The sequence below is a fragment of the Oncorhynchus keta genome, chromosome 28 (assembly GCF_023373465.1).
Source record: "Oncorhynchus keta strain PuntledgeMale-10-30-2019 chromosome 28, Oket_V2, whole genome shotgun sequence".
Taxonomy (NCBI): Eukaryota; Metazoa; Chordata; class Actinopteri; order Salmoniformes; family Salmonidae; genus Oncorhynchus; species Oncorhynchus keta.
The window spans coordinates 69,195,927-69,221,379 of NC_068448.1; the positions used below are offsets into that span (position 1 = coordinate 69,195,927).

Consider the following 25,453-nt stretch of genomic DNA (forward strand, 5'->3'; position numbering starts at 1 on the left):
AGCCTTGAGACAATTGAGACATGGCTTGTTTATGGGTGCCATTCAAAGGGTAAATGGGCAAGGCAAAAGATTGAAGTGCCTTTGAACGGGGTATGGTAGTAGGTGCCAGGTGCACCGGTTTGAGTGTCAAGAACTGCAACGCTGCTGGGTATTTCACGCTCAACTGTTTCCAGTGTGTATCAAGAATGGTCCACCACCCAAAGGGCATTCAGCAAACTTGACAACTGAGGGAAATAATTGGAGTTAACATGGGCAAGCATCCCTATGTCAGACGAATACTGCGGCACATAAAACCTAGCGGTAAAACCTGGTAATGGTTCAAATATTTTTGCACCATTCATTTTTCCGTCTGGAATTGTAGAACTACTTAATTTTTTTTTTTTTTTAACTTTGGAATCAGCATGGGACAGCATCCCTGTGGAACATCATGTAGAGTCCATGTCCGGACGAATTGAGACTGTTCTGAGGGCAAAAGGGGGGTGCAACTCAATAGTAGGAAGGTGGTGTTCCTAATAATTTGTACAGTCAGTGAATATTAATGGATGAGGAATGGATGAATTAATCTAATCCCTCTCAGCATTGTGGATGTATGCATGCAAAAAAAGTTTTATTTCCTTTATGTTCCTCATAACATGTTGGACGCTGGTCTGCATTGTACATTGTACTTTGTACATGCAGTTACATTGTACAGAAAGAGAGGACATGAAACAGTGTACCTGCCACCATTTTAAGTTAAACTTGCAGCTATTCCATGGCATAGCAGGCCTTCATATTAGAAATACTGTATCTGATACATACAGTCCAACATAAAGTCCTTGTAAAGTAGTTTTGGTGGTCATATCTGAATTTTTGATTAATCAAAAAATGTTAGCTATTTAGAACAATATCACTTGCTATCACTTAAATATATGGTTATTTTTAAATGTTATTTACATTTCAATAGGGTCAAGGTTCAGGACTTTTATCAAAGATATTATAGATACAATACAATTTGTACTTTTATTTTGAAGGCTAAAAACCGGATGTGCCATTCACGCATTTTGTAAAAACAGGTTAGCCACAAGTTATAAACTCATTTCTACGTGATCTTAAACCTAACCTCAACACACTGCTAACCTTATGCCTAACCCCAAATTAAGACCATAAAGAATTTTTGTTTTCATACATTTTTACGATATGCCAATTTTAACTTTGTGCCTGTGCTATTTAGTCATTGTTTGCACTGTCACAATCGAGACCTCTTTAGACGGAGATATCACATTTTTAAGAATAAATATTTGATCCAGTCATTGCGGAAACACGTTTAGAGAATGAGCAGTTTCGCCCGACTGTTTTGTTTCGCCTTTTCAAGAAGAGGAACGACATGCCGATAATCGGTCAATTTTCTGCATCACATGACTGACTGATTGCATGAAACTACAGTGTTACATCATGTATACTGAACAAAAATATAAACGCAACAATTTCAAAGAGTTTACTGTGTTACAGTTCATATAAGGAAATCAGTCAATGTCAATACATTCATTAGGCTGTAAATCTATGAATTTCACATGATGGATGGGTATGAGACATGGAGGGTATAGGTCCACCCACTTGGCACTTGGGGAGCCAGATCCAGCCAATCGGAATTCATTTTTTCCCCACAAAAGGGCTTTTTAACAGAAATAAATACTCCTCAACACCCCCCAACACTTTACACGTTGCATTTATGTTTTTGTTCAGTGTATATTTATTATAAAATATACCCTATACCAATAAAGATCTAGCTAACACATATTAACACTTCCTTCTAAACAATAGATTATTATGTGTGAATTGAACATTTGCATTGTAGCCCTTTTCAAATTCCTCTTTGACAACCAAAACAAACCACGGTGAAGCTATAGTCAGTCCTTAGAATGATACTATTCTCTATTATTAATGTATCCCATTCAGAGTAGGCCTACAGCACAGGCTATTCTTCAAAATCAAGGGGTATTTAATTACTTGAAATAATTGGAAATCTTACGGATTGTGGCTTTACTGAAAATACATGAACTTTAAACTCGCTGTAATTCACTTTCTAAAATGTATCTGTGATTTCCTAGGTGTCTTGGCTCAGGAGGTAGACTCACCTCAACCACAGAAGGCCTCTTATATAGCTGCATCGTATGTCAAGTTCCTGGAGTCTGCAGGAGCTAGAGTCGTCCCTGTGATGTAAGGTGTATGTATTAGATTGGTAATGTAGTTGAGGACTCAACAGCCTTTCAAATGTGGTTATGAATTACCATATCTATTAAAAGTGGATTGAATATTCTCTTTGATAGGCCTAATATTCATTTTCCAAGTACGTTATATATACCTCGTTCCTGTGATTTCTACAGGATAAATCAGACACTGGAAGAGTACAAAACACTGTTTAACTCCATTAAAGGGTAGGTGTCAACTATGCTATTTGCTGTACAAGACCCACTGTCATGTTGTTTTTGTCTTCTATAAAATGATCTATATACCCCCCACCACCTGGTGGTGATGCTAGCATTGTTTCATCTGGGTATGTGAACGCTGCTAGAATCTTTTACGAGCTTGCCATAGAGGTATGACATGTTCCTTTTGATACTTTCACATAGTCTATGCTTCATCGATATGTGGGAGAAAAACCTGTTCTAAATGGAAAAGGTGATATATAAAAATCTGGACCAGAGGGGGGACTATTTCCCTGTATGGGGTACCTGTCTTGGATTTGAGGAATTGACATACCTGACCAGCGGAAAGAAGCTTCTATCCAAAACCAACACCAGTGGTGTGATGTTGCCACTGGTTTTCACTAACGGTATGTTGTACCTGTTCACATACAGAAAAACATAACTCATCAGATTGTACCAGAATCGCATTTTCCAATTGATCACAAATGGAACATGTACATTTATCTAAATGCTGAACAAATGCACTCACAGTCACACCAAAACAACAATCTCTAACTTGGAGTAATGTGAAGTTATTACACTTTCAGGATCCAGAGAGATTAAGCTGTTCAAGGGCTTTCCAGCAGAGGTCCTGGATGCCTTGGCCTCTGAGCCAATCACTGAAAACTCTCATGAATTGAGTCTCACTCTGGAGGTATGACCATGTGCAGTGTCTGAACAATCACCAAATGTCACAAGTCATAGGCTTTTCTGTATCCTCTGTAGCATTAATTGTGAACTAGTCATTCAACATTGCATTCCAGAGTTATAACAACAATACAGACCTTAGGAAGTTCTACAAAGTCTTGACTACAAACAGTGATGGGAAAACAGAGTTTGTGTCAACTATGGAAGGTAAAGCACATTCATTGTTTTAACTTAGCAAACACTAGAGTATATACAGTAAATTAAACTGGAACATGTACTTACATAAGATGACATTGATAGGTTCAATGTTTCTTCTGTAGCATACGGTTTCCCCATCTATGGAACCCAGTGGCACCCTGAAAAGAATGCATTTGAATGTACAAGGCCGTACATTCCACACTCGCCATCGGCTGTTAAGACCACTTTCTTTTTGGCTGATTTCGTGGTCAATGAAGGTAGCTATTACAGTACTGTGTGGCAAAATATCACTGAATCTATTGTATTCATCTCAATATGTAGCGTGACGTTATTGTAATGGGGAGAGTTATTGAATGCACCCCCCTTGGCTGTGCCATGAAGGGTGCGTTCAAGATCAAACTCCACATGTTAATGTTTTAATCACTCTAATCTATGCCGATCATTTTTTTCATTAACAGCTAGAAAGAATTTTCACAAATTTGAGGATGAAGAGGTGAAGAAGAGAGCACTGATATACAACTACAATCCTGTGTACACTGGAAACATTTTTGCCTTTGAACAAACATATTACTTTTGAGTATTGTTTTTGAATGGAGTGAGTGTCATTCAACAAATTTCGTTCAATCAATATAAGCAACACTTAGTGCTGTACATTTCTGTAAATTAAACGTTTGATTTGTATGTTTTGGTAATGGTTTTACAAAGATTAAAGTAACTGATGACAATTAAGTTGTTCGAATGACTATGTACCACGTCTATGTTTTTTAACAAACCTAAAAGCATTTCACAATCTATCCAGACTGGCAAGGTAATGAGGACCCACATGAACTAAATGCACTTTCAATGGAGATTTTTAATCCAGGACTAGCCTTAATCTGTGTACAGGAAACCGGCCAACATATTCAGTATTTGTGACTTGTTCAGTAATAGAACCCACAAGCTTTGTTTTGGCAGCTTGATTTCTCATCTTATTGTTTTATTATACAACAAGACATTTGGTTGATTTGAGTAAACGCTTGAGGATGCATTTTTTTTTGTCTTTTACAATAAAGTGGATAAATTAACATGAAGTAGAGAACATTCACAATTTTACAATAACAACCAAAATAGATAAACTACAGAGTACAATGATAAAATACGTTTTATTCTAACATTTACCCCCATGCCACATACTGCCACGTTGTCTCTTGTACTATTTTGGATTACTTGACAAAAGTCCATCTTCACGTTCAATCGCAGTGTCAGAAATGTCACCATCGCAAAGTCCACTTTAAACTCAACCCAAGGACTGAAACAGAAAGGGGGAAATGTATATTTAAATGTAACTTTCAAAATGCATTTATGCACAAATAACACTCAGCTATTAAAAGACAAATGATATTTGAGTAACATTTACACATCAAGCTGAAGAGACTGGGATCTCAATCATGATACTACTGTAAATGTAATTCAACCCAGTACGGAACATTCAAGATGTAAAAAATACTATTTTGAAACAGAGCTATCACAGATCGCATTGAGTTGCAAATAACTTGATAACATGCATTGACAAAGTAACAGAATGATCGTTCAGATAAAATGCAGATTTGTGCCTCAAGAATTCACGTTTTTAGATAGCAGTTAAACCTAAAAAAAAATAATAATAATCCTTTGTATTTCATCCTGTAAAGATTGAGATAATGATTCTAAGCTATTAATTACCTTATAGACAAATGTATTACTTTTTGCCATAAAACAACACCAATTTTACAGTGGCACCTCAAACCCACCAATTGACTTAATACTGAGAGCGGTTGTAATGGCACTTCAATAGCCATTTACTAAAACATCATTTTATGTGGTTGTTAGCTTGACAAACCATTTCATTACCATTTGAACATCTGTAAAATAATGTGCAGATACATGCAGCTACTGTTTACATCTATTTTGGCAATTGGGTATATTTGGAACTGAAGAAGACCATTTCTTACTTGACTGTTGATATAATGCCATACCTACTACTCTATGACAACATTACAAAGTGTTCACAGATTAGAGTGAAGGTTTAACCAACAGTAGTTAGTGCCATGATCAGCAGAACATTTATTTACAATGAGCCATGTTGTATTTAGTTTTCACAAAAGGAGTCCATAAAAAGGACTGCTCACTCCCAAAGTAAGGCACAGTGACTAAAATATAATATATATGCTTCAATTTCCAAAGGACTGGTGGGAGTATTATACAATAAGCAAAGAATGAGGAGAACATTTTGTAACAAAACAAACCGGTGATTCTGTTCACATCCTTCTCTTCTTTTCATGACATGGAGTCTACACCATTTAAATATATAATTGCGGCTACAAGAAGATTCCAAGATCAGGACAAACTTGAACACTGAAAAAACGAAGTATCAATACCCAAAGAAGGGAATGTTTTTCATGTGCTACTTTACAGAGGAATAACATACACAAGCACAGTTCAACATGAAAATCTATTTTCACGATTTTAAAAATAGGAGCAGACACCCTACCCTCGACCCACAGACACTGGGCTGGAACCAGTTTGACCCATAAAATCCCATGTGGCACCTGTAACTTTGACCCCAAAGTTTGTGCTATAAGTCTTTCCTCTCCTCACTGACTGGTAAAGTTTGCGTGTGGAGTTTGATGTTCCCTCCCTCTCACCAGTCATTTGGAATCCGAGGAGCACGCCTATTCCTGACACGACCGCTGTTCCAGATATGACGTCAGCTAATGATCCCTTCATCATAAAGTTGTATTCATTGTGTCGATGTAAACAAAATGGCTGCAGATGGTCTCTGGTGGAGTCGTGGTGACTCAAAAGGTGAAGAAGAGGAGGAGTAGGAGGACAAAAACGGGATGAGGAGATAAGCAAGCATCTGCAACACGGCAGTCTCAGGGATGATCTGCAGCGCGGCAGTCTCAGGGATGATCTGCAACACAAGTCTCAGGGTTGATCTGCAACGCGGCAGTCTCAGGGATGATCTGCAACGCGGCAGTCTCAGGGATGATCTGCAACGCGGCAGTCTCAGGGATGATCTGCAACGCGGCAGTCTCAGGGATGATCTGCAACGCGGCAGTCTCAGGGATGATCTGCAACGCGGCAGTCTCAGTGTTGATTTGCAACGTGGCAGTCTCAGGGTTGATCTGCAACATGTCAGTCTCAGGGATGATCATGCTGAAATGCAGGGGAATCACATAAGGTGAAAACAAAACAAAAAAAGGCCAAAGAAAGTTTAAACCAAGAGGAGCTTGCATATCATGTGGATTGTGGAAACCAGGTATGGGGGCTGGCATTGTGCTTGGGCGCGGACTGGAGCTCTGGTTTGGGGGGATTGGTTTTGCCCAGGCTAACCCTCTTCTTCGATCTCCTCCTCCAGTATCTCCTCGAACACGTTGTCCGGTAGCCGGAAACACTCCTCGAAGAAGTTGACCAGTGACTGGCTGAGGTGCTGCCGCGTGGCCTCGGTGTGGATGAAGTGGCCCTCGTCTGGGTAGATCTGAGGGGGAACACAGCACACTGGTCACCACACATCCAATCACATTTCTCTGGATGCACATCTAGGCCATATAAACATATTATGATTAACATCATCAATCAAGCCCCTTAATTTAAAGTATCAGACAACTCCCAGTGGCTGAATTACTGATGAGGCTTAGTCAGTCAACACACAGCGGGGCATATAAGGGGACCTATAGGGCAGAGATAAACTAAACACTGACTTCTAAATGCTCCATATCTTAATGGGATTAGATGACCCTGTGTAAGCAAGCATCATAAGAGGGGAATATAATCCCATTAAGTGAGATGGGGGGGGGCATTGTGTGGTGTAATCCTTCTGCTGGCGTGGGATTACAGAACTCCTCAGCGGTCTGGCGTGGGATTACAGAACTCCTCAGTGGTGTCTCTGTACAACAGCTCCAGCCCAAAAGATACCTCCATAGAAATCGAACAGGACAAATCACTGTGAAGAATTTTGATTTAGCATATGAGCAATGTCTCTGCTTCCCATGACACATTGTCTTGAGAGTTACAGTTAAATTGGTGCACCTTATTGATGGTAGCCATTCTATACATCTAATTTATATGTGTGTAATTCTGGGAAGTAGCCCCCACCTGCAGAGTGTAGTTGGCGTTTTCATTGATCAGCTGGGCGATGAATTTCGCTGTGTGCTGGAAATGCACTTTTTCTGGTGAGAGAAAAGGAAACCAACACATATCATCTTATTGTTAAAAACACAAATGATTTTATTGGGCTAGAAATGTTTGATTTCAAGGTTCTCGTACCATCTGCTGTTGGGTGAACAATCAGAAACTTCTTGTCCAAGAACTGAGATGCCCTGTGTGCTAGATTGGCCATCTGTGGATGAATGCCAACAATATTATTTAACAACCCAATAGAAAAACACAGAGGTCATACATATGGAGTCCAAGTTAAGGCTGAATAAAGAAGGCATACCGCATATGCTCTTGGGTCAGGCTTGGGCTGTCCCAGGTATCTCTCTGAAAACGCTGATGCTGGAAGAGAGGTCGTCAAAAGGAATGAATTCAATAGCTCACACCAAGGGATGTAGTGGTAAAAGCTAGCTCTAACAACACCATATAGCGTGTTATACCTCATATACCTAAATACATCATAAACAGCAGAAAAGACTACAGATGATGTCATGTGTAGCTGTTCTTATTTTAAGAACTTCTTAGTGACGAGTATTCATTCATGACAGGTGAGCACTCAAACACATCCAGCACCAGACACCACCTTTCACTCTCTCTAGGAGCTTTTCAGATAGAAACCACAGTCTGACACCCACACCTGCTTTAATTCACACTTCCCTCCCAAGTCTCTCTTTCTCATACACATGCTGTCACACACACACACACACACACACACACACACACACACACACACACACACACACACACACACACACACACACACACACACACACACACACACACACACACACACACACACACACACACACACACACACACACACACACACACACACATCTCTCTTCCTCTTTTAGGTGAGGTGATGCTGATACCATGGCAGGATGGTGCTGGTGTATTTAACACTGACAGCATCTGTCTGGCACCATAGTGGCACACAAATCTTACCATATAGGTCAAAGTCCGTGATGGGTGAGAGAGCCGCACCACATTTCACCAGGGAATCCTCGGCACTGAGTAACAAGCTGGTCACGTAGCCTCCATACACCTGACAGACAGGCAGATAGAAACAGAGATCCTCCATCAATATCAAGCTTCTCCACAGGCTACTGTAACCGATGCTTATAGACAGATAACCTTTGGGTTTATTTCAAGCTCAGTTTGAAGACTGAGTCTGGAGACCCAAGAGCAGTAGATCATTAGCCTGGTCCCAGATCTGTTTGTGACATCTTCCTATGGTCATTGTCATGCTATACAGCACATTGAGCACAAACAGATCTGGGACCAGGCTAGTCGCTCATGAATAATGCAAAATGTCCCAAGACCATTACTGAAAGTTGCAGCTTCCTCCATAGTTTAGGTTCCTCATTGTGGATGATTAGTTCAGTATGAAGCTAAGCCTATGTGGACATGCTCTAATACATCAGCTGTCTTTTTCCCAGTAAGACACATGGACTTGGCCAGAGGTAACATAATTATGCTTCCCTCTATGAACATCCTACAGAGGTGTCAGAATCTATCAACACTACATCTATTTCAGAGGTGTCAGAATCTACCAACACTGCATCTATTTCAGAGGTGTCAGAATCTACCAGCATTACATCTATTTCAGAGGTGTCAGAATCTACCAACACTACATCTATTTCAGGTGTCAGAATCTACCAACACTACATCTATTTCAGAGGTGTCAGAATCTACCAACACTACATCTATTTCAGGTGTCAGAATCTACCAACACTACATCTATTTCAGAGGTGTCAGAATCTACTAACACTACATCTATTTCAGAGGTGTCAGAATCTACCAACACTACATCTATTTCAGAGGTGTCAGAATCTACCAACACTACATCTATTTCATGTGTCAAAATCTATCAACGCTACATTTTTATTTTTTATTTCACCTTTATTTAATCAGGTAGGCCAGTTGAGAACAAGTTCTCATTTACAACTGCGACCTGGTCAAGATAAAGTAAAGCAGTGCGACAAAAACAACAACACAGAGTTACACATAAACAAACGTACAGTCAATAACACAATAGAAAAATCTATGTACAGTGTGTGTAAATGAAGTAAGATTAGGGAGGTAAAGCAATAAATAGGCCATAGAGGCGAAATAATTACAATTTAGCATTAACAGTGGAGTGATGTGATAGATGTGCGGATGATGATGCGTAAGGAGAGATACTTGGGTGCAAAAGAGCAAAGCATAAATAACAATATGGGGATGAGGTAGTTGGGTGTGCTATTCACAGATTGGCTGTGTACAGGTACAGTGATCGGAAAGCTGCTCTGACAGCGGATGCTTCAAGTTAGAGAGGGAGAAATAAGACTCCAGCTTCAGTGATCTTTGCAATTCGTTCCAGTCATTGGCAGCAGGGCTTGGGGGGGCTTGGGCAAATTGCTGCAGGGGGTGCAGAGCTGTTGGCCGGGGTAATGGTAGCCAGGTGGAAAGCATGGCCAGCCGTAGGAAAATGCTTATTGAAATGATTGATTATCATAGATTTATCAGTGACAGTGTTTCCTAGCCTCAGTGCAGTGGGCAGCTGGGAGGAGGTGCTCTTATTCTCCATGAACTTTACAGTGTCACAAAACCTTTTGGAATTAGTGCTACAGGATGCAAATTTCTGTTTGAAAAAGCTAGACTTAGCTTTCCTAACTGACTGAGTATATTGGTTCCTAACTTTCCTGAAAAGTTGCATATTGCGGGGGCTATTCGATGCTAATGCAGTACGCCACAGGATGTTTTTGTGCTAGTCAAGGGCAGTCAAGTCTGGAGTGAACCAAGGGCTATATCTGTTCTTGGTTTTCCATTTTTTGAATTGGGTATGCTTATTTAAGATGGAAAAGAAAGCACTTTTTAAGAGCAATCAGGCATCCTCTACTGACGGAATGAGGTCAAAATCTTTCCAGGTCGATTAGAAAGGCCTGCTCGCTGAAGTGTTTTAGGGAGCGTTTGACAGTGATGAGGGGTGGTCGTTTGACCGCGGAACCATCACGCACGCAGGCAATGAGGCAGTGATCGCTGAGATCCTGGTTGAAGACAGCAGAGGTGTATTTAGAGGGAAAGTTGGTCAGGAAGATATCTAAGTGGGTGCCCATGGTTATGGATTTAGGGTTGTACCTGGTAGGTTCCTTAATAATTTGTGTGAGATTGAGGGCATCTAGTTTAGACTATAGGACGGTCGGGGTGTTAGGCATATCCCAGTTTAGGTCACCCACAGTACGAACTCTGAAGATAGATCGGGGGCAATCAATTCACATATGGTGTCCAGGGCACAGCTGGGGGCTGAAGGGGTCTATAACAAGCGGCAACAGTGAGAGACTTGTTTCTGGAGAGGTGGATTTTTAAAAGTAGAAGCTCAAATTGTTTGGGCACAGACCTGGATAGTATGACAGAACTCTGCAGGCTATCTCTGCAGTAGATTGCAACTCCGCCCCCTTTGGCAGTTCTATCATGTCGGAAGATGTTATAGTTAGGTATGGACATTTCTGGATTTTTGGTGGCCTTCCTAAGCCATGATTCAGACATGGCTAGGATATTAGGGTTGGTGGAGTGTGCTAAAGCAGTGAATAAAACACATTTGGGGAGGAGGCTTCTAATGTTAACATGCATAAAACCAAGGCTTTTTCGGTTACAGAAGTCAACAGCACGGTGGAGGTAAACCTAGGCATTGAGTAACGATGAGAGAGGTTTTATCTCTAGAGGCACCAGTTAAGCCAGGTGAGATGTGAGGGGTGGAACAAAAGGGCTATTTAAGGCATATTGGGGGCTCTACAGTGAAATAGGACAATAATCACAAACCAAAATAGCTATAGAAAAGGCAAATTGACATTAGGGAGAGGCATGTGTAGCCGAGTGATCATAGGGTCCAATGAGTAGCACTAGATGAGTCAGGTAGCTAATTCCTTAGTCGCTGCTACGCTAGGTGAGCTGGAGACACAGTGATTCAGACAGCTTGTGGGCCAGGGCAAGTAGATGGGCTTCCGACGACGTCGCAAAGGAAGAGCTTGTTGAAATCGTCGTGATGGATCGGCGGGGCTCCGTGTCAGCAGTAAAGCAACCAGGTCAATTGGCAAAAGAGGTATTGTAGCCCAAGAATTGGCTGGTGGACCTCTTTGGCTAGCAGGGCTAGCTAGCTCCAGGCTAACTGGTGCTTGCTTCAGGACAGAGACGTTAGCCAGGGGTGGGCACTCGGATAGCAGCTAGCTAGCTGCGATGATCCGGTATAAAGGTTCAGAGCTTGCGGTAGGAATCCGGAGATGTGGTGGAGAAAAAGCAGTCCGATATGCTCTGGGTTGATATCGCGCTGTGCAGACTGGCAGGAATTGACCGGGTTGGGGCTGGCTGATGTCCAAGTTATCGGTGAAGACCGCTAGCAGTGGCTAACTGACTACTAGCTAGCTTCCGATGGGGGTTCCGGTTCTAGAGTATAAAAATAGTAGATCCGTACCACATTGGGTGAGGCGGGTTGCAGGAGAGTATATTCAGTCCGTAGATGGAAAGTGATATTAAAATATATACGAAATATTTACGAAGAAAATTATATATATAGGGGACAGGACAAGACAAAAACACACGTCCGACTGCTACGTCATCTTGGGTTTCAAAAAATGTGTATTTCAGAGGTGTCAAAATCTATGAACACTATCTATTTCAGAGGTGTCAGAATCTATCAATACTACATCTATTTCAGAGGTGTCCGAATCTATCAACACTACATCTATTTGATCCAAAGGTAACTGATAAACTAGCAGCACACATCTAATATGTCTATTTTAAATTGACTTGCAACACCTTGGATTGGAAAAAACACAGGTCAGCATGAACACTGACAGCTTGCACTGAAATTGAAGAGTGCAGCTAGCTAATTTAAAATAACCCTCAATAAATTCCATTGAGAAAGCAGAGATTCAAAGAGCCTCCATTGTGATTTCTATATTGGAATGCAGGGTGATTAGCACATCAAGTCAGTATGCAGAATGATAATGCACAATACAAGGGGTTCAAGGGAATTCCATCCAATTCAGATACTACTACATTCAACCTATGAACCTCATAAATTATCAGGAGAAAACAGCTCTTACCTTGCCATAAACTCCAATCCTGGTCTTGTCAACATATGGCTCTTTAGATATAATACTGAAATGGAAGAGATTAGATTTGGATTAGTTAATCTCAGAATGAAGACTTCCTGGTCTTTGACGACCCCTTTCAAGTGTGTCTTCTCAGTTATTTAGCTAGCTGTCCATGTCATAGCTGGTTAGCTTGCTGGCCATGTTATAGCTCGTTAGCTAGCTGGCCATGTCATAGCTCGTTAGCTAGCTGGCCATTTCATAGATCATTAGCTAGCTGGCCATGTCATAGCTGATTAGCTAGCTGTCCATGTCATAGCTCGTTAGCTAGCTGGCCATGTCATAGCTCGTTAGCTAGCTGGCCATGTCATAGCTCGTTAGCTAGCTGGCCATGTCATAGCTTATTAGCTAGCTGTCCATGTCATAGCTGGTTAGCTTGCTGGCCATGTCATAGCTCGTTAGCTAGCTGGCCATGTCATAGCTCGTTAGCTAGCTGGCCATGTCATAGCTCATTAGCTAGCTGGCCATGTCATAGCTTATTAGCTAGCTGGCCATGTCATAGCTTATTAGCTAGCTGTCCATGTCATAGCTCGTTAGTCAGCTGGCCATGTCATAGCTCGTTAACTAGCTGTCCATGTCATAGCTCGTTAGCTAGCTGGCCATGTCATAGCTCGTTAGTTAGCTGGCCATATGACAGTGTTAGGACAGTCTTGTGAAAGAAGTCTAAGGTTGTGTCCCGATTCTCCACCCTTTTCCCAAAGTGTGCACATGGATTAAAGAATGGTGAAAACTCCCTCCAGCCAATTATTACACCATTCCAATGCTTTTAAATCCATGACTGGAAGTGTGCAAGTGCACAGTTTAGTAGAAGGGTGGAGAATCAGGACACAACCAAGGTTGAAGGTACCTACCTGAGGGCCTCCAGCTGGTCCTTCTCCTCAAACACGCCCAGCTTCCTCTGAACGCGGTGCAGCAGGTTGGTCCCCTGGAAGCCACTGCCCCGCCCGTCAAAGCGAACCACCATTGCCCCGAAGCTGCTCACCAGCACCGTGGCCCAGTCTATGTGGAATTGCTCTGACACCATCTGGCCACCGGGGGTGCCATCGCTGGATACGAGAAGGCATGTTTACTCGGGAAGGCATGTTTACTCACTAATCTATGGCTCTCTCTCTCTCTCTTATTTAGCAAGATCTAAATATGGTTCAGATTTAATTATGGCGTTAGACACTAAGTTTACAGTATCATTGTGTTATACATTGATTTTTTTTAGTGCCACTTATTGTCTTTATAGTAGTGCCACTCATTGTCTTTATAGTCGTGCCACTCCATCCAGAGATAAACCAGGGTGAAAAAACTAAAAGTTATAGTCTAGTGTATGTTTCTCCAACCTGCAGGCAAGGGCATGGAGAGATGGTGTGATAGTGGAGGATAGGAGGGTTAATTAAAGGGGGATGGAGATCTCATTTGCAGTGTAATTACCGGAAGTGCGGAGGAGAATGAGTTGCCACTTCTCTGCCTTAGATTAATAGCCCTGATTAAAACTCAGAGTTGGAGGGTGATTACAGTGGATTTGGAAAGTATTCAGACCCCTTCCCTTTTTCCACATTTTGTTACGCTACAGCCTTATTCTAAAATTGATTCAATAACACACCATACCCCATAATGACAAAGCAAAAACACGTTTTTAGACATTTTTGCAAATGTGTTAAAGATTCAAAACAGAAATACCTTATTTAAATAAGTATTTAGACCCTTGTTATGAGACTTGAAATTGAGCTCAGGTGCATCCTGTTTCCATTGAACATCCTACATTCAATTGATTGGACATGATTTGGAGCAAAAACCAAGCCTGAGGTTGAAGGAATTGTCCATAGAGCTCCGAGACAGAATTGTGTCGAGGCACAGATCTGGAGAAGGATACCAAAAAATGTCTGCAGCATTGAAGGTCCCCAAGAACACAGTGGCCTCCATCATTCTTAAATGGAAGAAGTTGGGAACCACCAAGACTCTTCCAAGAGCTGTCCGCCCAGTCAAACTGAGCAATTGGGGGAGAAGGACCTTGGTCAGGGAGGTGAACAAGAACCCGATGCTCACTCTGACAGAGATCCAGAGTTCCCCTATGGAGATGGGAGAACCTTCCAGAAGGACAACCATCTCTGCAGCACTCCCCCAATCAGGCCTTTATGGTAGAGTAGCCAGACGCAAGCCACTCCTCTGTAAAAGGCACATGACAGCCCGCTTGCAGTTTGCTAAAAAGCACCTAGAGGACTCTCAGACCATGAGAAACAAGATTGAAATTTTTGTCCTTAATGCTAAGCGTCACACCTGGCACCATTCCCACGGTGAACCACAGTGGTGGTAGCATCATGCTGTGGGGATGTTTTTTAGCGGCAGGGACTGGGAGACTAGTCAGGATCAAGGGAAAGATGAACGAAGCAAAGTACAGAGAGATATTTTATGAAAACCTGCTCCAGAGCACTCAGGACCTCAGACTGGGGGGGTGAACTCTAAGCACACAGCCAAGACAACACTGGAGACGCTTCAGGACAAGTCTCTGAATGTCCTTGAGTGGCACAGACAGAGACCAGACTTGAACCCGATCGAACATCTCTGGAGAGAGCTGAAAATAGCTGTGCAGTGGCGTGCCCTATCCAGCTTGAGAGGATCTGTAGAGAAGAATGGGAGAAACTCCCCAAATACAGGTGTGTCAAGCTTGTAGCTTCATACCCAACAAGACACGAGGCTGAAATTGCTGCCAAAGGTGCTTCAACAAAGTACTGAGTAAAGGGACTGAATACTTACCTAAATGTAATATTTGCTTTGTCATTATGGGCTATTGTGTGTAGATTTATGAGGAAAAAATACAATTGAATCATTTTAGGATAAGGCAGTAACATAACAAAATGTGAAAAAAGTAAAGGGATCTGAATACTTTCTGAATGCACTGTATCTTTCCTGATGAAGCAGCACTTGGTATGGAGTAGCTGAAGGTCTCTGTGTGTCAAGAGCTGACAATGGAGATGGATAGCTACATTGTATACAACACCATAGTCGCTAGAGCAGTTGTGTGTGGGTGGGTTGGTTTTTCTATCATTGTGGGTACCTGAAGTCCTCACAAGGATCGTAAAACAAGGAAATGGCTATTTTAGACATAGGGGTTAGGTTTAGGTTTATAATTAGGGTTAGAATTAAGGTTACGTGTTAGGTCAAGGGTTAGGGTAGAATAAATTTTTGGTCTGTGTGTGTGTGTGCGCGCGCGCGTGTGTGTGTGTTAGGGTCTGTATACTCACACAAGGAGGAGCAGAGGATAGTGCGATGAGTCCACAAAGCTGGCAGGTTTGAGGATCTGCATCGTTAGTGCTACACAACAAGAGAAAGAGTGATCAGTACGCATGTTGTACACAAGCACTATGGCTTCATTATCTGTTCATCTGAAGAAAACAGACTTTAGCAGATACATTTTCATTATGTAAAATGTGCTGCTGAAATGTCATTCCCATTATTTTTAGAACATAACGTACTGTAATCCTCAATGTTGATCTCCTTGTATTCCACGCGGGGCATCTGCATGGAGTCCAGCCTCATCCTCAGATTCTCATTGGTCTCTAGGTCAAACACCTCTGCAGTGATAAACATCATGGCCTTAGTTTATGGCTAAGGTTGCTATGGCTACCATGGTCTAAGGGCAAATACTGTAGATGTTCAAAGGGCATAGGTGTTGTGGTAGAACGTTGGGCTGGAAGTTGTGAAGAGTGCTCTCTCCTGACTGACTGACTGTGTGTGTGTGTGTGTGTGGTGTGTGTGTGTGTGTGTGTGTGTGTGTGTGTGTGTGTGTGTGTGTGGGTGTGTGTGTGTGTGTGTGTGTGTGTGTGTGTGTGTGTGTGTGTGTGTGGGTGTATGTGTGTGGGTGCGTGTGGTCTCCACAGAGTACACAACAAATCCAGTAATGCAGCATGGTTTTTATCCCCGCCACATCAGCAATTAAATTCTAATTTCAGAACTACTTTAATGGTTCCAGTTAGAAAGCAGAGTTCCTGCCAAAAGTAGCTTGTTTAGTTGTTTGTTTACTACAATATGCACTAAAATATGACTACAGAGTGCACTTTGTACACATTGCTATTCCTCCAAGTGTACATGCTGTCTGTAATTAACCGTAAACAAAGACAGGGAACGTCTTTCATTACAGTGGGAAGGTCATGTTGTTATGAGGGCATCCACCCAGTTAGGTAATGTAATCAGTGTCTGCCAACCGACTGGGCTGAGGCTGCAAACAGTGACAGCAGAAAGCAGACTGGCCCTGTTGTGCTGTCAATGGTAAATCTTAGTATGCTGTCCCTGTTTGATGAGGTCACACAGTTGTGGGTGGTTATTTTGTGAATCAGGGGTGGAGGGCAGGGCTTTTATTCTGTAAACACAGAGATAGATACAGTTGTTTTATCTCGATGGTGTTAAAGAGTTATATTTCAGGGGTGATGCTGAATGTTCTACTCATGGAGAGGAGTGGATGTCCTACAGGTGTGTGTGCGCGTTTGTGTGTGCATAGTGATCCTCAAATCATCTGCCTCCTGACATGAATCATCTTCTCCCTGACAGTTACATGGCAAGTCAGCAATCAGAACTGAGTATAATGGAGTTAGAGTGTGTGTGTGTGTGTGTGTGTGTGTGTGTGTGTGTGTGTGTGTGTGTGTGTGTGTGTGTGTGTGTGTGTGTGTGTGTGTGTGTGTGTGTGTGTGTGTGTGTGTGTGTGTGTGTGTGTGTCAAGAGAAAAAGGCATATTGAAGACAGAGGAAATAAAGATCCTGCATTGTGTGTCTGGGTGGTCTATTTTTCTGTGTGATGTATTCCTCTTATGACCCATGACCTTCAACTCTGGACCTGAAAGCCAGTTCCACTGCCTTTTTTCATTGTTCTAATCAGGTACTGATTTAAACCTGGGACACTAGGTGGGTGCAATCAATTATGAGGTAAAACAGAAAACCAGCAGGCTCCGGGACTTAGGGTAAGAGTTGAGTACCCCTAACCTATGTTTTCATGCAACAGAATCCAAATAGAATCTTAACTAGAAGACTCACTCTGTCTGTCCTGTGTGCTGTACACTGCTACAAACGGGACATCAGGGCCTGGAGAAAGACCAAAACAGAACCAAATGTGACCAAATAAGACATCAACATCAGACATCATGCCCATTAGTTTGTGGTGGCACTACTCTGGTTCGTCTCGGTCTTGTCTCGGTTTAATAGTACATTCTGTGGCTCCTTGTCATGTACAGACTTGGGATCTTAATTTGAGCCAGTTTGCTACAGCAAGAAAATAATCCTGCAGCAACCGGAAATGTGAATTATTATGTTGATTATAAATAATTTACATTATTGTAGGGGTTGATACATTTTTCATAAGTGTGAAATTTCAAAGTGAAAATTACAAACATCAGAAGTCTTTTTAAACTGCAAATACACTACACATTTGACATTTCCTGCATTGTAGGACAGTTCTCATGCAGCAGGGTGATCAAATTAAAATCATACATCTGTACAACAGTGACTGCATGGTTCAAAATGTGTCCCCACTGTCCATAGTTCTGGGGAAGCAAGAGGATGGGAACGGGTTATTTAGTTATCCATTTCTAGAAAGACTTAAGAAAATCAAATCAAATCATCTGAACTCAATAAATGTTTTCCTTTAGAATCTGTAATTTAAAATTACACCTTGTCGATAGAAGACTGAGACACAACATAGTTGAGCCTCAAAGTTCAGACACAAAATCAAAACATCATTGATCAAAGTCTGAAAGCCTGACGTTGCTAAACATGTTTTTCTACAAGCACAACAGATCCGTTCCAGACTTTCTTGCTATTGTTGGGGAGGCTATTGTTAGCTTATTCAATTAATTTAACACAGCCAAAATAGTTTCTGGAGTGTTCTGGAGCTAGCTTGCAAACAAACAAGCCCCTGTAGAAATATACTCTCTCTGTCTCCTAAACCACATCACTGCACTTGGAGGGGAAACATAATTAAATGATCGATGCACTTAGCAAATTGAGAACATGCTAGAAAGAAACATTTGTGCCTCTGCAAAGTAGGCCAGGCAATCTTTGTCAGCTTTGTAATGATATCACAACCATGTCAAATAAATGAAAGTGGCCAAGAGGCAGGATGGAAGAAGATGGCGCTGACAGACATGGCAGCTCTGCTTCTAGCTCCTATGCAACATTGCAGTATTTTGTTTTTTTTTGTGGGTTATTTCTTACATTAGCCCAGAATGTAATGTTCAGTCTCTGGATAATAAAGTAGACTAGCTCAGTGTGAGGATCAGGGATTGACTAGCTCAGAGACAGATCAGGGATTCACAGAAACATGGCTCTCTCGGGATATACAGTCCACGTCCATACAGCCGGCTGGGTTCTCAGTACATCGCGCAGACAGGAATAAAGAACTCTTCGGGAAGAAGAAAGGCAGGAGTGTATGTTTCATGACTAACTACTCATGGTGTGATTGTGATAACATACAGAAACTCAAGTCCTTTTGTTCACCCGACCTAGAAAACCTCACAATCAAATACCGACCATATTACCTCCCAAGATAATTATTTTTGGTTATATTCACAGTCGTAAATATTCCCCTCAAGCCAATACCTTGAGGTTCCTCAAAGAACTACACTGGACTTTATGTAAACTGGAAACCACATGTCCTGAGGCCGCATTCATTGTAACTGGGGATTTTAAAGCAAATTTGAGGAAAATGCTACTGAAGTTCTACTAACATATTGACTGTAGTACTCGTTCTGGAAAAACACTGGATCACTGCTACTCAACTTTTCAAAATGCCTATAAGGCCCTGCCCTCTGCAAATCTGATCACGACTCCGTTTTGCTCCTCCCTTCCTATATGCAGAAACTCAAACAGGAAGTAACCTTGCTATGGTCTAGTCAACGCTGGTCTGACCAATCGGAATCCATGCTTCAAGATTGTTTTGATCACGCGGACTGGGATATGTTCCGTGTAGCCTCTGAGAATAACATCAATGAATACGGTGACTGAGTTTATCAGGAAGTGTATAGATGCTTTTTTCATACATATACAGTGGGGCAAAAAAGTATTTAGTCAGCCACCAATTGTGCAAGTTATCGCACTTAAAAAGATGAGAGAGGCCTGTCCCTTTTAGCTTGTTTGTTTACTTCTCCAATGTCGCAGCTTTTTCATCACTCATCTCGAGGCTTGCCTTCAACTCTTTTATATCCTTACTAACTAATTCAAGTATACCCAGTTTGTCATTTATTGATTTTAACAGATCGGTTTCGACCTTTACCATTCCCGGTGGTGAAAGTATTAAATCGTCTGTGTCAGTAGAAGAGTCACGTTTTCATTTTGGAATTGGTTCCCTTGTCTTACTCTCCGTCATGTTTGGGTGTTGCTTGTTTTCATAATATTTGTCGATAAATGTCTCTAGTCTTAAGATTTGTTTTGTGTTATTATCCAGATTGAAGGTTATCACCTACCAGATTGTGTAGTGCCAATATTTTAGTCTAACTTGCCGATATTGAATATTACGTTTTATCTTGAGTTGCTCTACATAACTTCATTCAGTTCGGCATTACTTCTCCGCCATCCTTCCAGGCATCTGCCTTTCTTTCTGAGGAGGCTGTAGACCCAGACCAGCTCCCCAGCCACAAAGTGCCTTCCCCGGGTGTGCACATCATAGTTCCTCTTCTGCCTCACACCTGCATTCACCATTCACCTGCTCTCTGGCGAAAGTGTGGGCTGTCTCCAGGCGTACCTGGAGTCTCCGGGCATACTCCGGCCCCGGGGGAACAGGAGGGCTATCCAGTGGCCGACTAAATGCCATCTCTGCAGGGGTGCGGAATTCTCTCCCCAGTATGAGGAGGACAGGCGTGCAGGAGGTGGAGTCTTGGACAGCGGAGTGGCATGCTATGAGGATCATAGGCAGGTGTCTGTCCCAGTCACGCTGGTGTTTGGCAGAGACTATGGCCAGCTGCTGTCCAAGCGTTTTGTTGAAGTGCTCCACAAGGCCATCACTTTGAGGATAGGAGTAGTGCGGGTCTTGTGCATACCCAGCCTCTCACACATGGTGGCAAACACACAGGACTTAAAGTTTCTGCCTTGGTCTCTGTGAATGGACTCTGCAGCTCCAAACCTGCTGAACATCTCTGCTGTCAGGGCATTGACGATGGTCTCTGCCTCCTGGTCAGGCAGAGCATAGGCCTCGGGCCATTTTGTGAAATAGTCCATGGCCTTGAGCACTCAGCATTTTCCACTGTATGTGGTGGGTAACGGCCCAACTACATCCACCCCCAACCTCTCCATGGGAGCCCCAACTGGGTACTGTTGGAGCTGAGCATGAGAGCGGCCTGGAGGGCCCTTTCTCGCTGTGCAGTTGTCACAGCGGCAGAAATAGTCCTCCACATCCCTCTTGTGCTGCCCCCAGTAAAATCCCTGACGGAGGCGGCGGAGTGTTTTTGTGACCCCAAAGTGTCCAGTCCCCATGAGTGCTCTGGGGCACAGCCTCACCCAATGCTTTTGGGACCACCACCTGCCAACTCTCCTCTCCAGTAGCTGACTCCTTCCAAGCCCACTGTAGCACGCCATCAGCCAGCCGCAGTCTCTCAAACTTTGACCACAACCTTTGGTCATGAGTGCGAACGCTGCCACCTCTTCCCACAGTGGCCTCAGCTGCGTCTCTACCCACTGTAGCACCGGCTGTAGGTCTGTGTCCCCTCCCTGCTGCTGCCACTGCGACAGTCTGCAGCTCACAGCAGACATGCCCGCTCGCCCGAAACACTGTGGCACAGACCCCTCCTCTGCACACAGCTCTCTCTCAAGTCCCTCACTCTGACGAGAGAGCTCAGGGGGGCGAACAAGGTGGCCTCAATCAGTGCACGTTTGAGGGTGTTGAAGGCACCCTCCACTGTCCAAGTGAAGGCCTTGTCCTTCGGCAGCAGGCGGTTCAGGGTAGCAGCAACACTTGAGAAGCCCTGTACAAACCTCCTATAGTACGAGGACAGGCCCAGGAAGCTCTTCAGCTGATGCTGGTCGGTGGGGGTGTACCAGTCTCTGACAGCCCCCACCTTGTCCTCCATGGTGTTGATACCCTCCTTCCCCACTCAGTGGCACATGAAGGACACCTCTCTTCTCATGAAGTGGCACTTCTTGGGGTGGAGTTTCAGGCCTGCTGCAGCCACCCTCTCCGACACACACTGTAGCGGTCCCAGATCTGATTGGAAGGAGCAGCCATGGGCCAGGATGTCATTGAGGTATACCAGACACTGCTGTCAGGGGAGTAGCTGGAGCGTTGCACAGGCCGAAGCACAGGACCTTGAACTGCCAGTGTCCTCTGTTAGTGGAGAATGCAGTATTGGCTTTGGAGGTCGAGTGAGGGGAACCAGGAGGACCCCCTAACCAGGTCCAGCGACTCATTGATACAAGTTATGGGGTATGAGTCCTTCCTGGTTACCTCATTCAGCCACCTGTAGTCCACACAGAACCTCAGCTTGCCCCACTTCTTAGGAACCATGACGACTGGCGTCACCCAGGGACTGTCTGAGGGCTCAATGAAGTCTGCCCGCTGCATCTCCAGTATAGCCGGACAGGTTCACAGTGTCTCCCGACCCCTCCTGTCTCAGCCTCCAGTAATTATGCTGCAACAGTTCATTTTTTATTTTACCTCTATTTAACCTGGTAGGCATGTTAAGAACAAGTTCTCATTTACAACTGCGACCTGGCCAAGATAAAGCAAAGCAGTGCGACACAAACAACACAGAGTTACACATGGGATAAACAAGTCAATAATGTACAGTCAATAACACAATAGAAAAATCTATGTACAGTGTGTGCAAATGTAGTAAGATTAGAGAGGTAAGGCAATAAATAGGCCATAGTGGCGAAATAATTACAATTAAGCAATTAACACTGGAGTGATAGATGTGCAGAAGATGAATGTGCAAGTAGAGATACTGGGGTGCAAAGGAGCAAACAAATAAATAACAAAATGGGGATGAGGTAGTTGGGTGGGCTATTTACAGATGGGCTGTGTACAGGTGCAATGAGTGGTAAGCTGCTCTGACAGCTGATGCTTAAAGTTAGTGAGGGAGATATAAGACTCCAGCTTCAGTGATTTTTGCAATTCGTTCCAGTCATTGGCAGCAGAGAATTGGAAGGAAATGTGGCCAAAGGAGGAGTTTTCTTTGGGGATGACCAGTGAAATATACCTGCTGGAACACATGCTACGGGTGGGTGCTGCTATGGTGACCAGTGAGCTGAGATAAGGCGGGGCTTTGCCTAGCAAAGACTTATAGATGACCTGGGGACAGTGGGTTTGGCGATGAATATGAAGCGAGGGCCAGCCAACGAGACCATACAGGTCGCAGTGGTGGGTAGTATATTGGGCCTTGTTGACAAAACAGATGGCACTGTGATAGACTACATCCAATTTCCTGAGTAGAGTGTTTAACTATTTTGTAAATGACATCGCCGAAGTCAAGGATGGGTAGGACAGTCAGTTTTACGAGGGTATGTATGGCAGCGTGAGTGAAGGATGCTTTGTTTGCGAAATAGGAAGCAGATTCTAGATTAAACTTTGGATTGGAGATGCTTAATGTGAGTCTGGAAGGAGAGTTTGCAGTCTAACCAGACACCTAGGTATTTGTAGTTGTCCACATATTCTAGGTCAGAACCGTCCAGAGTAGTGATGCAAGAAGGGCGGGCGGGTGTGTGCAGATGGTGGAGGTTTGTTAACACAGTGTCCAATGAAGGGCCAAAAGTATACAGAATGGTGTCGTCTGTGTGGAGATGGATCAGAGAATCACCAGCAGCAAGAGCGACATCATTGATATATACAGAGAAAAGAGTCAGCCAGAGAATTGAACCGTGTGGCACCCCCATAGAGACTGCCAGAGGTCCGGTCAACAGGCCCTCCGATTTTACACGCTGAACTCTATCTGAGAAGTAGTTGGTGAACCAGGCGAGGCAGTCATTTGAGAAACCAAGGCTGTTGAGTCTGCCAATAAGAATGCGGTGATTGACAGAGTCGAAGGCCTTGGCCAGGTTGATGACGATGGCTGCACAGTGTTGTCTTTTATCGATGGTGGTTATGATATCGTTTAGGACCTTGAGCATAGATGAGGTGCACCCATGACCAGCTCGGAAACCAGATTGCATAGAGGAGAAGGTACGGTGGGATTTGAAATGGACGGTGATCTGTTTGTTAACTTGGTTTTCGAAGACTTTAGAAAGGCAGGGCAGGATAGATATAGGTCTGTAACAGTTTGGGTCGAGTGTCTCCCTCTTTGAAGAGGGGGATGACCGCAGCAGCTTTACAATCTTTAGGGATCTCAGACGATACAAAAGAGAGGTTGAACAGGCTAGTGGTTGCAACAATTGCTGCGGATAATTTTAGAAAGAGGGCCCAGATTGTCTAGCCCAGCTGATTTGTTGGGGTCCAGATCTTGCAGCTCTTTCAGAACATTAGCTATCTGGACATGGGTTCGCTCGGGGTAGGGGTAGCCAGGTGGAAAGCATGGCCAGCCGTAGAAAAATGAAATTCTCGATTACCGTAGATTTATCTGTGGTGACAGTGTTACCATACTCAGTGTAGTGGGCAGCTTATTCTCCATGAACTTAACAGTGTCACAAAACTTGGTTGAAATACACTGAACAAATGATTGTGTTTGTGACCAAATATATATATATATTTTATTTTTAAATTTTACCTTTATTTAACGAGGCAAGTCAGTTAAGAACACATTCTTATTTTCAATGACGGCCTGGGAACAGTGGGTTAACTGCCTGTTCAGGGGGTTTGAACTCGCAACCTTCCGGTTACTAGTCCAACACTCTAGCCACTAGGCTACGCTGCCGCCCCAACATATACATTGAATTCATTGTCTCAGAATGTCTCTCAGATGTGAGGGACCAAAGGTTCATATGACTGAAAAAATAGATCACTTGGGGAGAGAGACAGACCAATCAACCGGTGGCTCCCACCTTTGCAGCTAAGCAGGAAGAGGCTCATGCTGTGGCTGAAGGAGCCTGTGACGTAGCCACAACCTTCGTAGAAGTCACAGGAGAGACAGCGTCTGTTGAAAGGGCCCACGGTGTCCGCACTGCAAACACAACAAGAAGACACTGAGCCAAGTCTTTCTCCTAGATCTTTTTCAGACTGAGAGCAAAGCCCCTCAAAGCATCCAGGACAACTGGCACCTAAATTGTAACCAAGTGAAACGAAAATAACTATTTTGGGTGGGTGGGTGCAACATAGCTAGGCACAACAGAAGAGGACAGAATTAGAGACAGTTATTCAGAGCTATGTATGTGTTACCTGTAGAGGTGCCTGCGTTTTGGATCATCCTCTGTGCTCAAGAAGTATCTGCAAGATACATAATAATAAACATTTCAAGTTGGACATATGTTCAACTAATACATAATATAACAAATGCAAGGGTGCACACAACATTACGTCATTGAAGCATTTCCGTAGTCACAAATGTAAGGAGTCTACGAAGTGAGAAAAGTAGGTTAGTGTAAAGAGTGCAGCGGACTCCAGCGGTACAGTTGAACAGAAACTTGTTGGCTAGATATAAGCAGCAAGAGTACCAACAGTTCCAACAGCAGGTCTTGACATTGGAAGAGATGTAACATAAATTAAATATGAGGTGAGGATGTTTTTTGAAACTTAAGTAGGCCAGGAACAAATTTGACGGGGGGGTCATACGTAAGGCGCAATTCATTCTGAAGGGATCCCAGCATCTCTTGTTTGATGAATTTGGGTTGCTTCTCTCAGAGCGGCTCCCCAAGTATATTTATTGTCATTTATACATTGGTTGGGTCTAATCCAAAATGCTGATTGGTTAAAACCGCATTCCAGTTGGTGTCTATTCCACAAGTTACCACCGGCTAAATCTAT

At 43.2% G+C, this 25,453-nt stretch overlaps 1 protein-coding gene and 1 pseudogene across 6 annotated transcripts in view; one reads left to right on the plus strand and one right to left on the minus strand.

Annotated features, from left to right (window-relative positions):
• Positions 1-1,310: 1,310 nt before the first annotated feature.
• On the plus strand, positions 1,311-4,122 carry LOC118361749 (gamma-glutamyl hydrolase-like; annotated as a pseudogene).
• Positions 4,123-4,245: 123 nt separating this feature from the next.
• The window catches only part of dpp6a (dipeptidyl-peptidase 6a), a 352,637-nt gene continuing 331,429 nt past the window's right edge, over positions 4,246-25,453 (minus strand). For 5 of the 6 annotated variants that reach the window (XM_052483753.1, XM_052483752.1, XM_052483756.1 and 2 more), the window contains 12 exons: positions 24,869-24,916; positions 24,535-24,653; positions 17,611-17,658; positions 16,060-16,158; positions 15,829-15,898; positions 13,450-13,644; positions 12,551-12,605; positions 8,412-8,511; positions 7,750-7,808; positions 7,578-7,650; positions 7,407-7,480; positions 4,246-6,789 (listed from right to left, as the gene is read on the minus strand). In XM_052483753.1, the coding sequence (XP_052339713.1) occupies positions 6,640-6,789; positions 7,407-7,480; positions 7,578-7,650; positions 7,750-7,808; positions 8,412-8,511; positions 12,551-12,605; positions 13,450-13,644; positions 15,829-15,898; positions 16,060-16,158; positions 17,611-17,658; positions 24,535-24,653; positions 24,869-24,916 (1,090 nt within the window). In that variant the 3' untranslated portion in view covers positions 4,246-6,639. Of the gene's footprint in view, positions 7,255-7,406; positions 7,481-7,577; positions 7,651-7,749; positions 7,809-8,411; positions 8,512-12,550; positions 12,606-13,449; positions 13,645-15,828; positions 15,899-16,059; positions 16,159-17,610; positions 17,659-24,534; positions 24,654-24,868; positions 24,917-25,453 lie in introns of all 6 variants that reach the window. The other variant, XM_052483757.1, reaches the window with a different exon arrangement.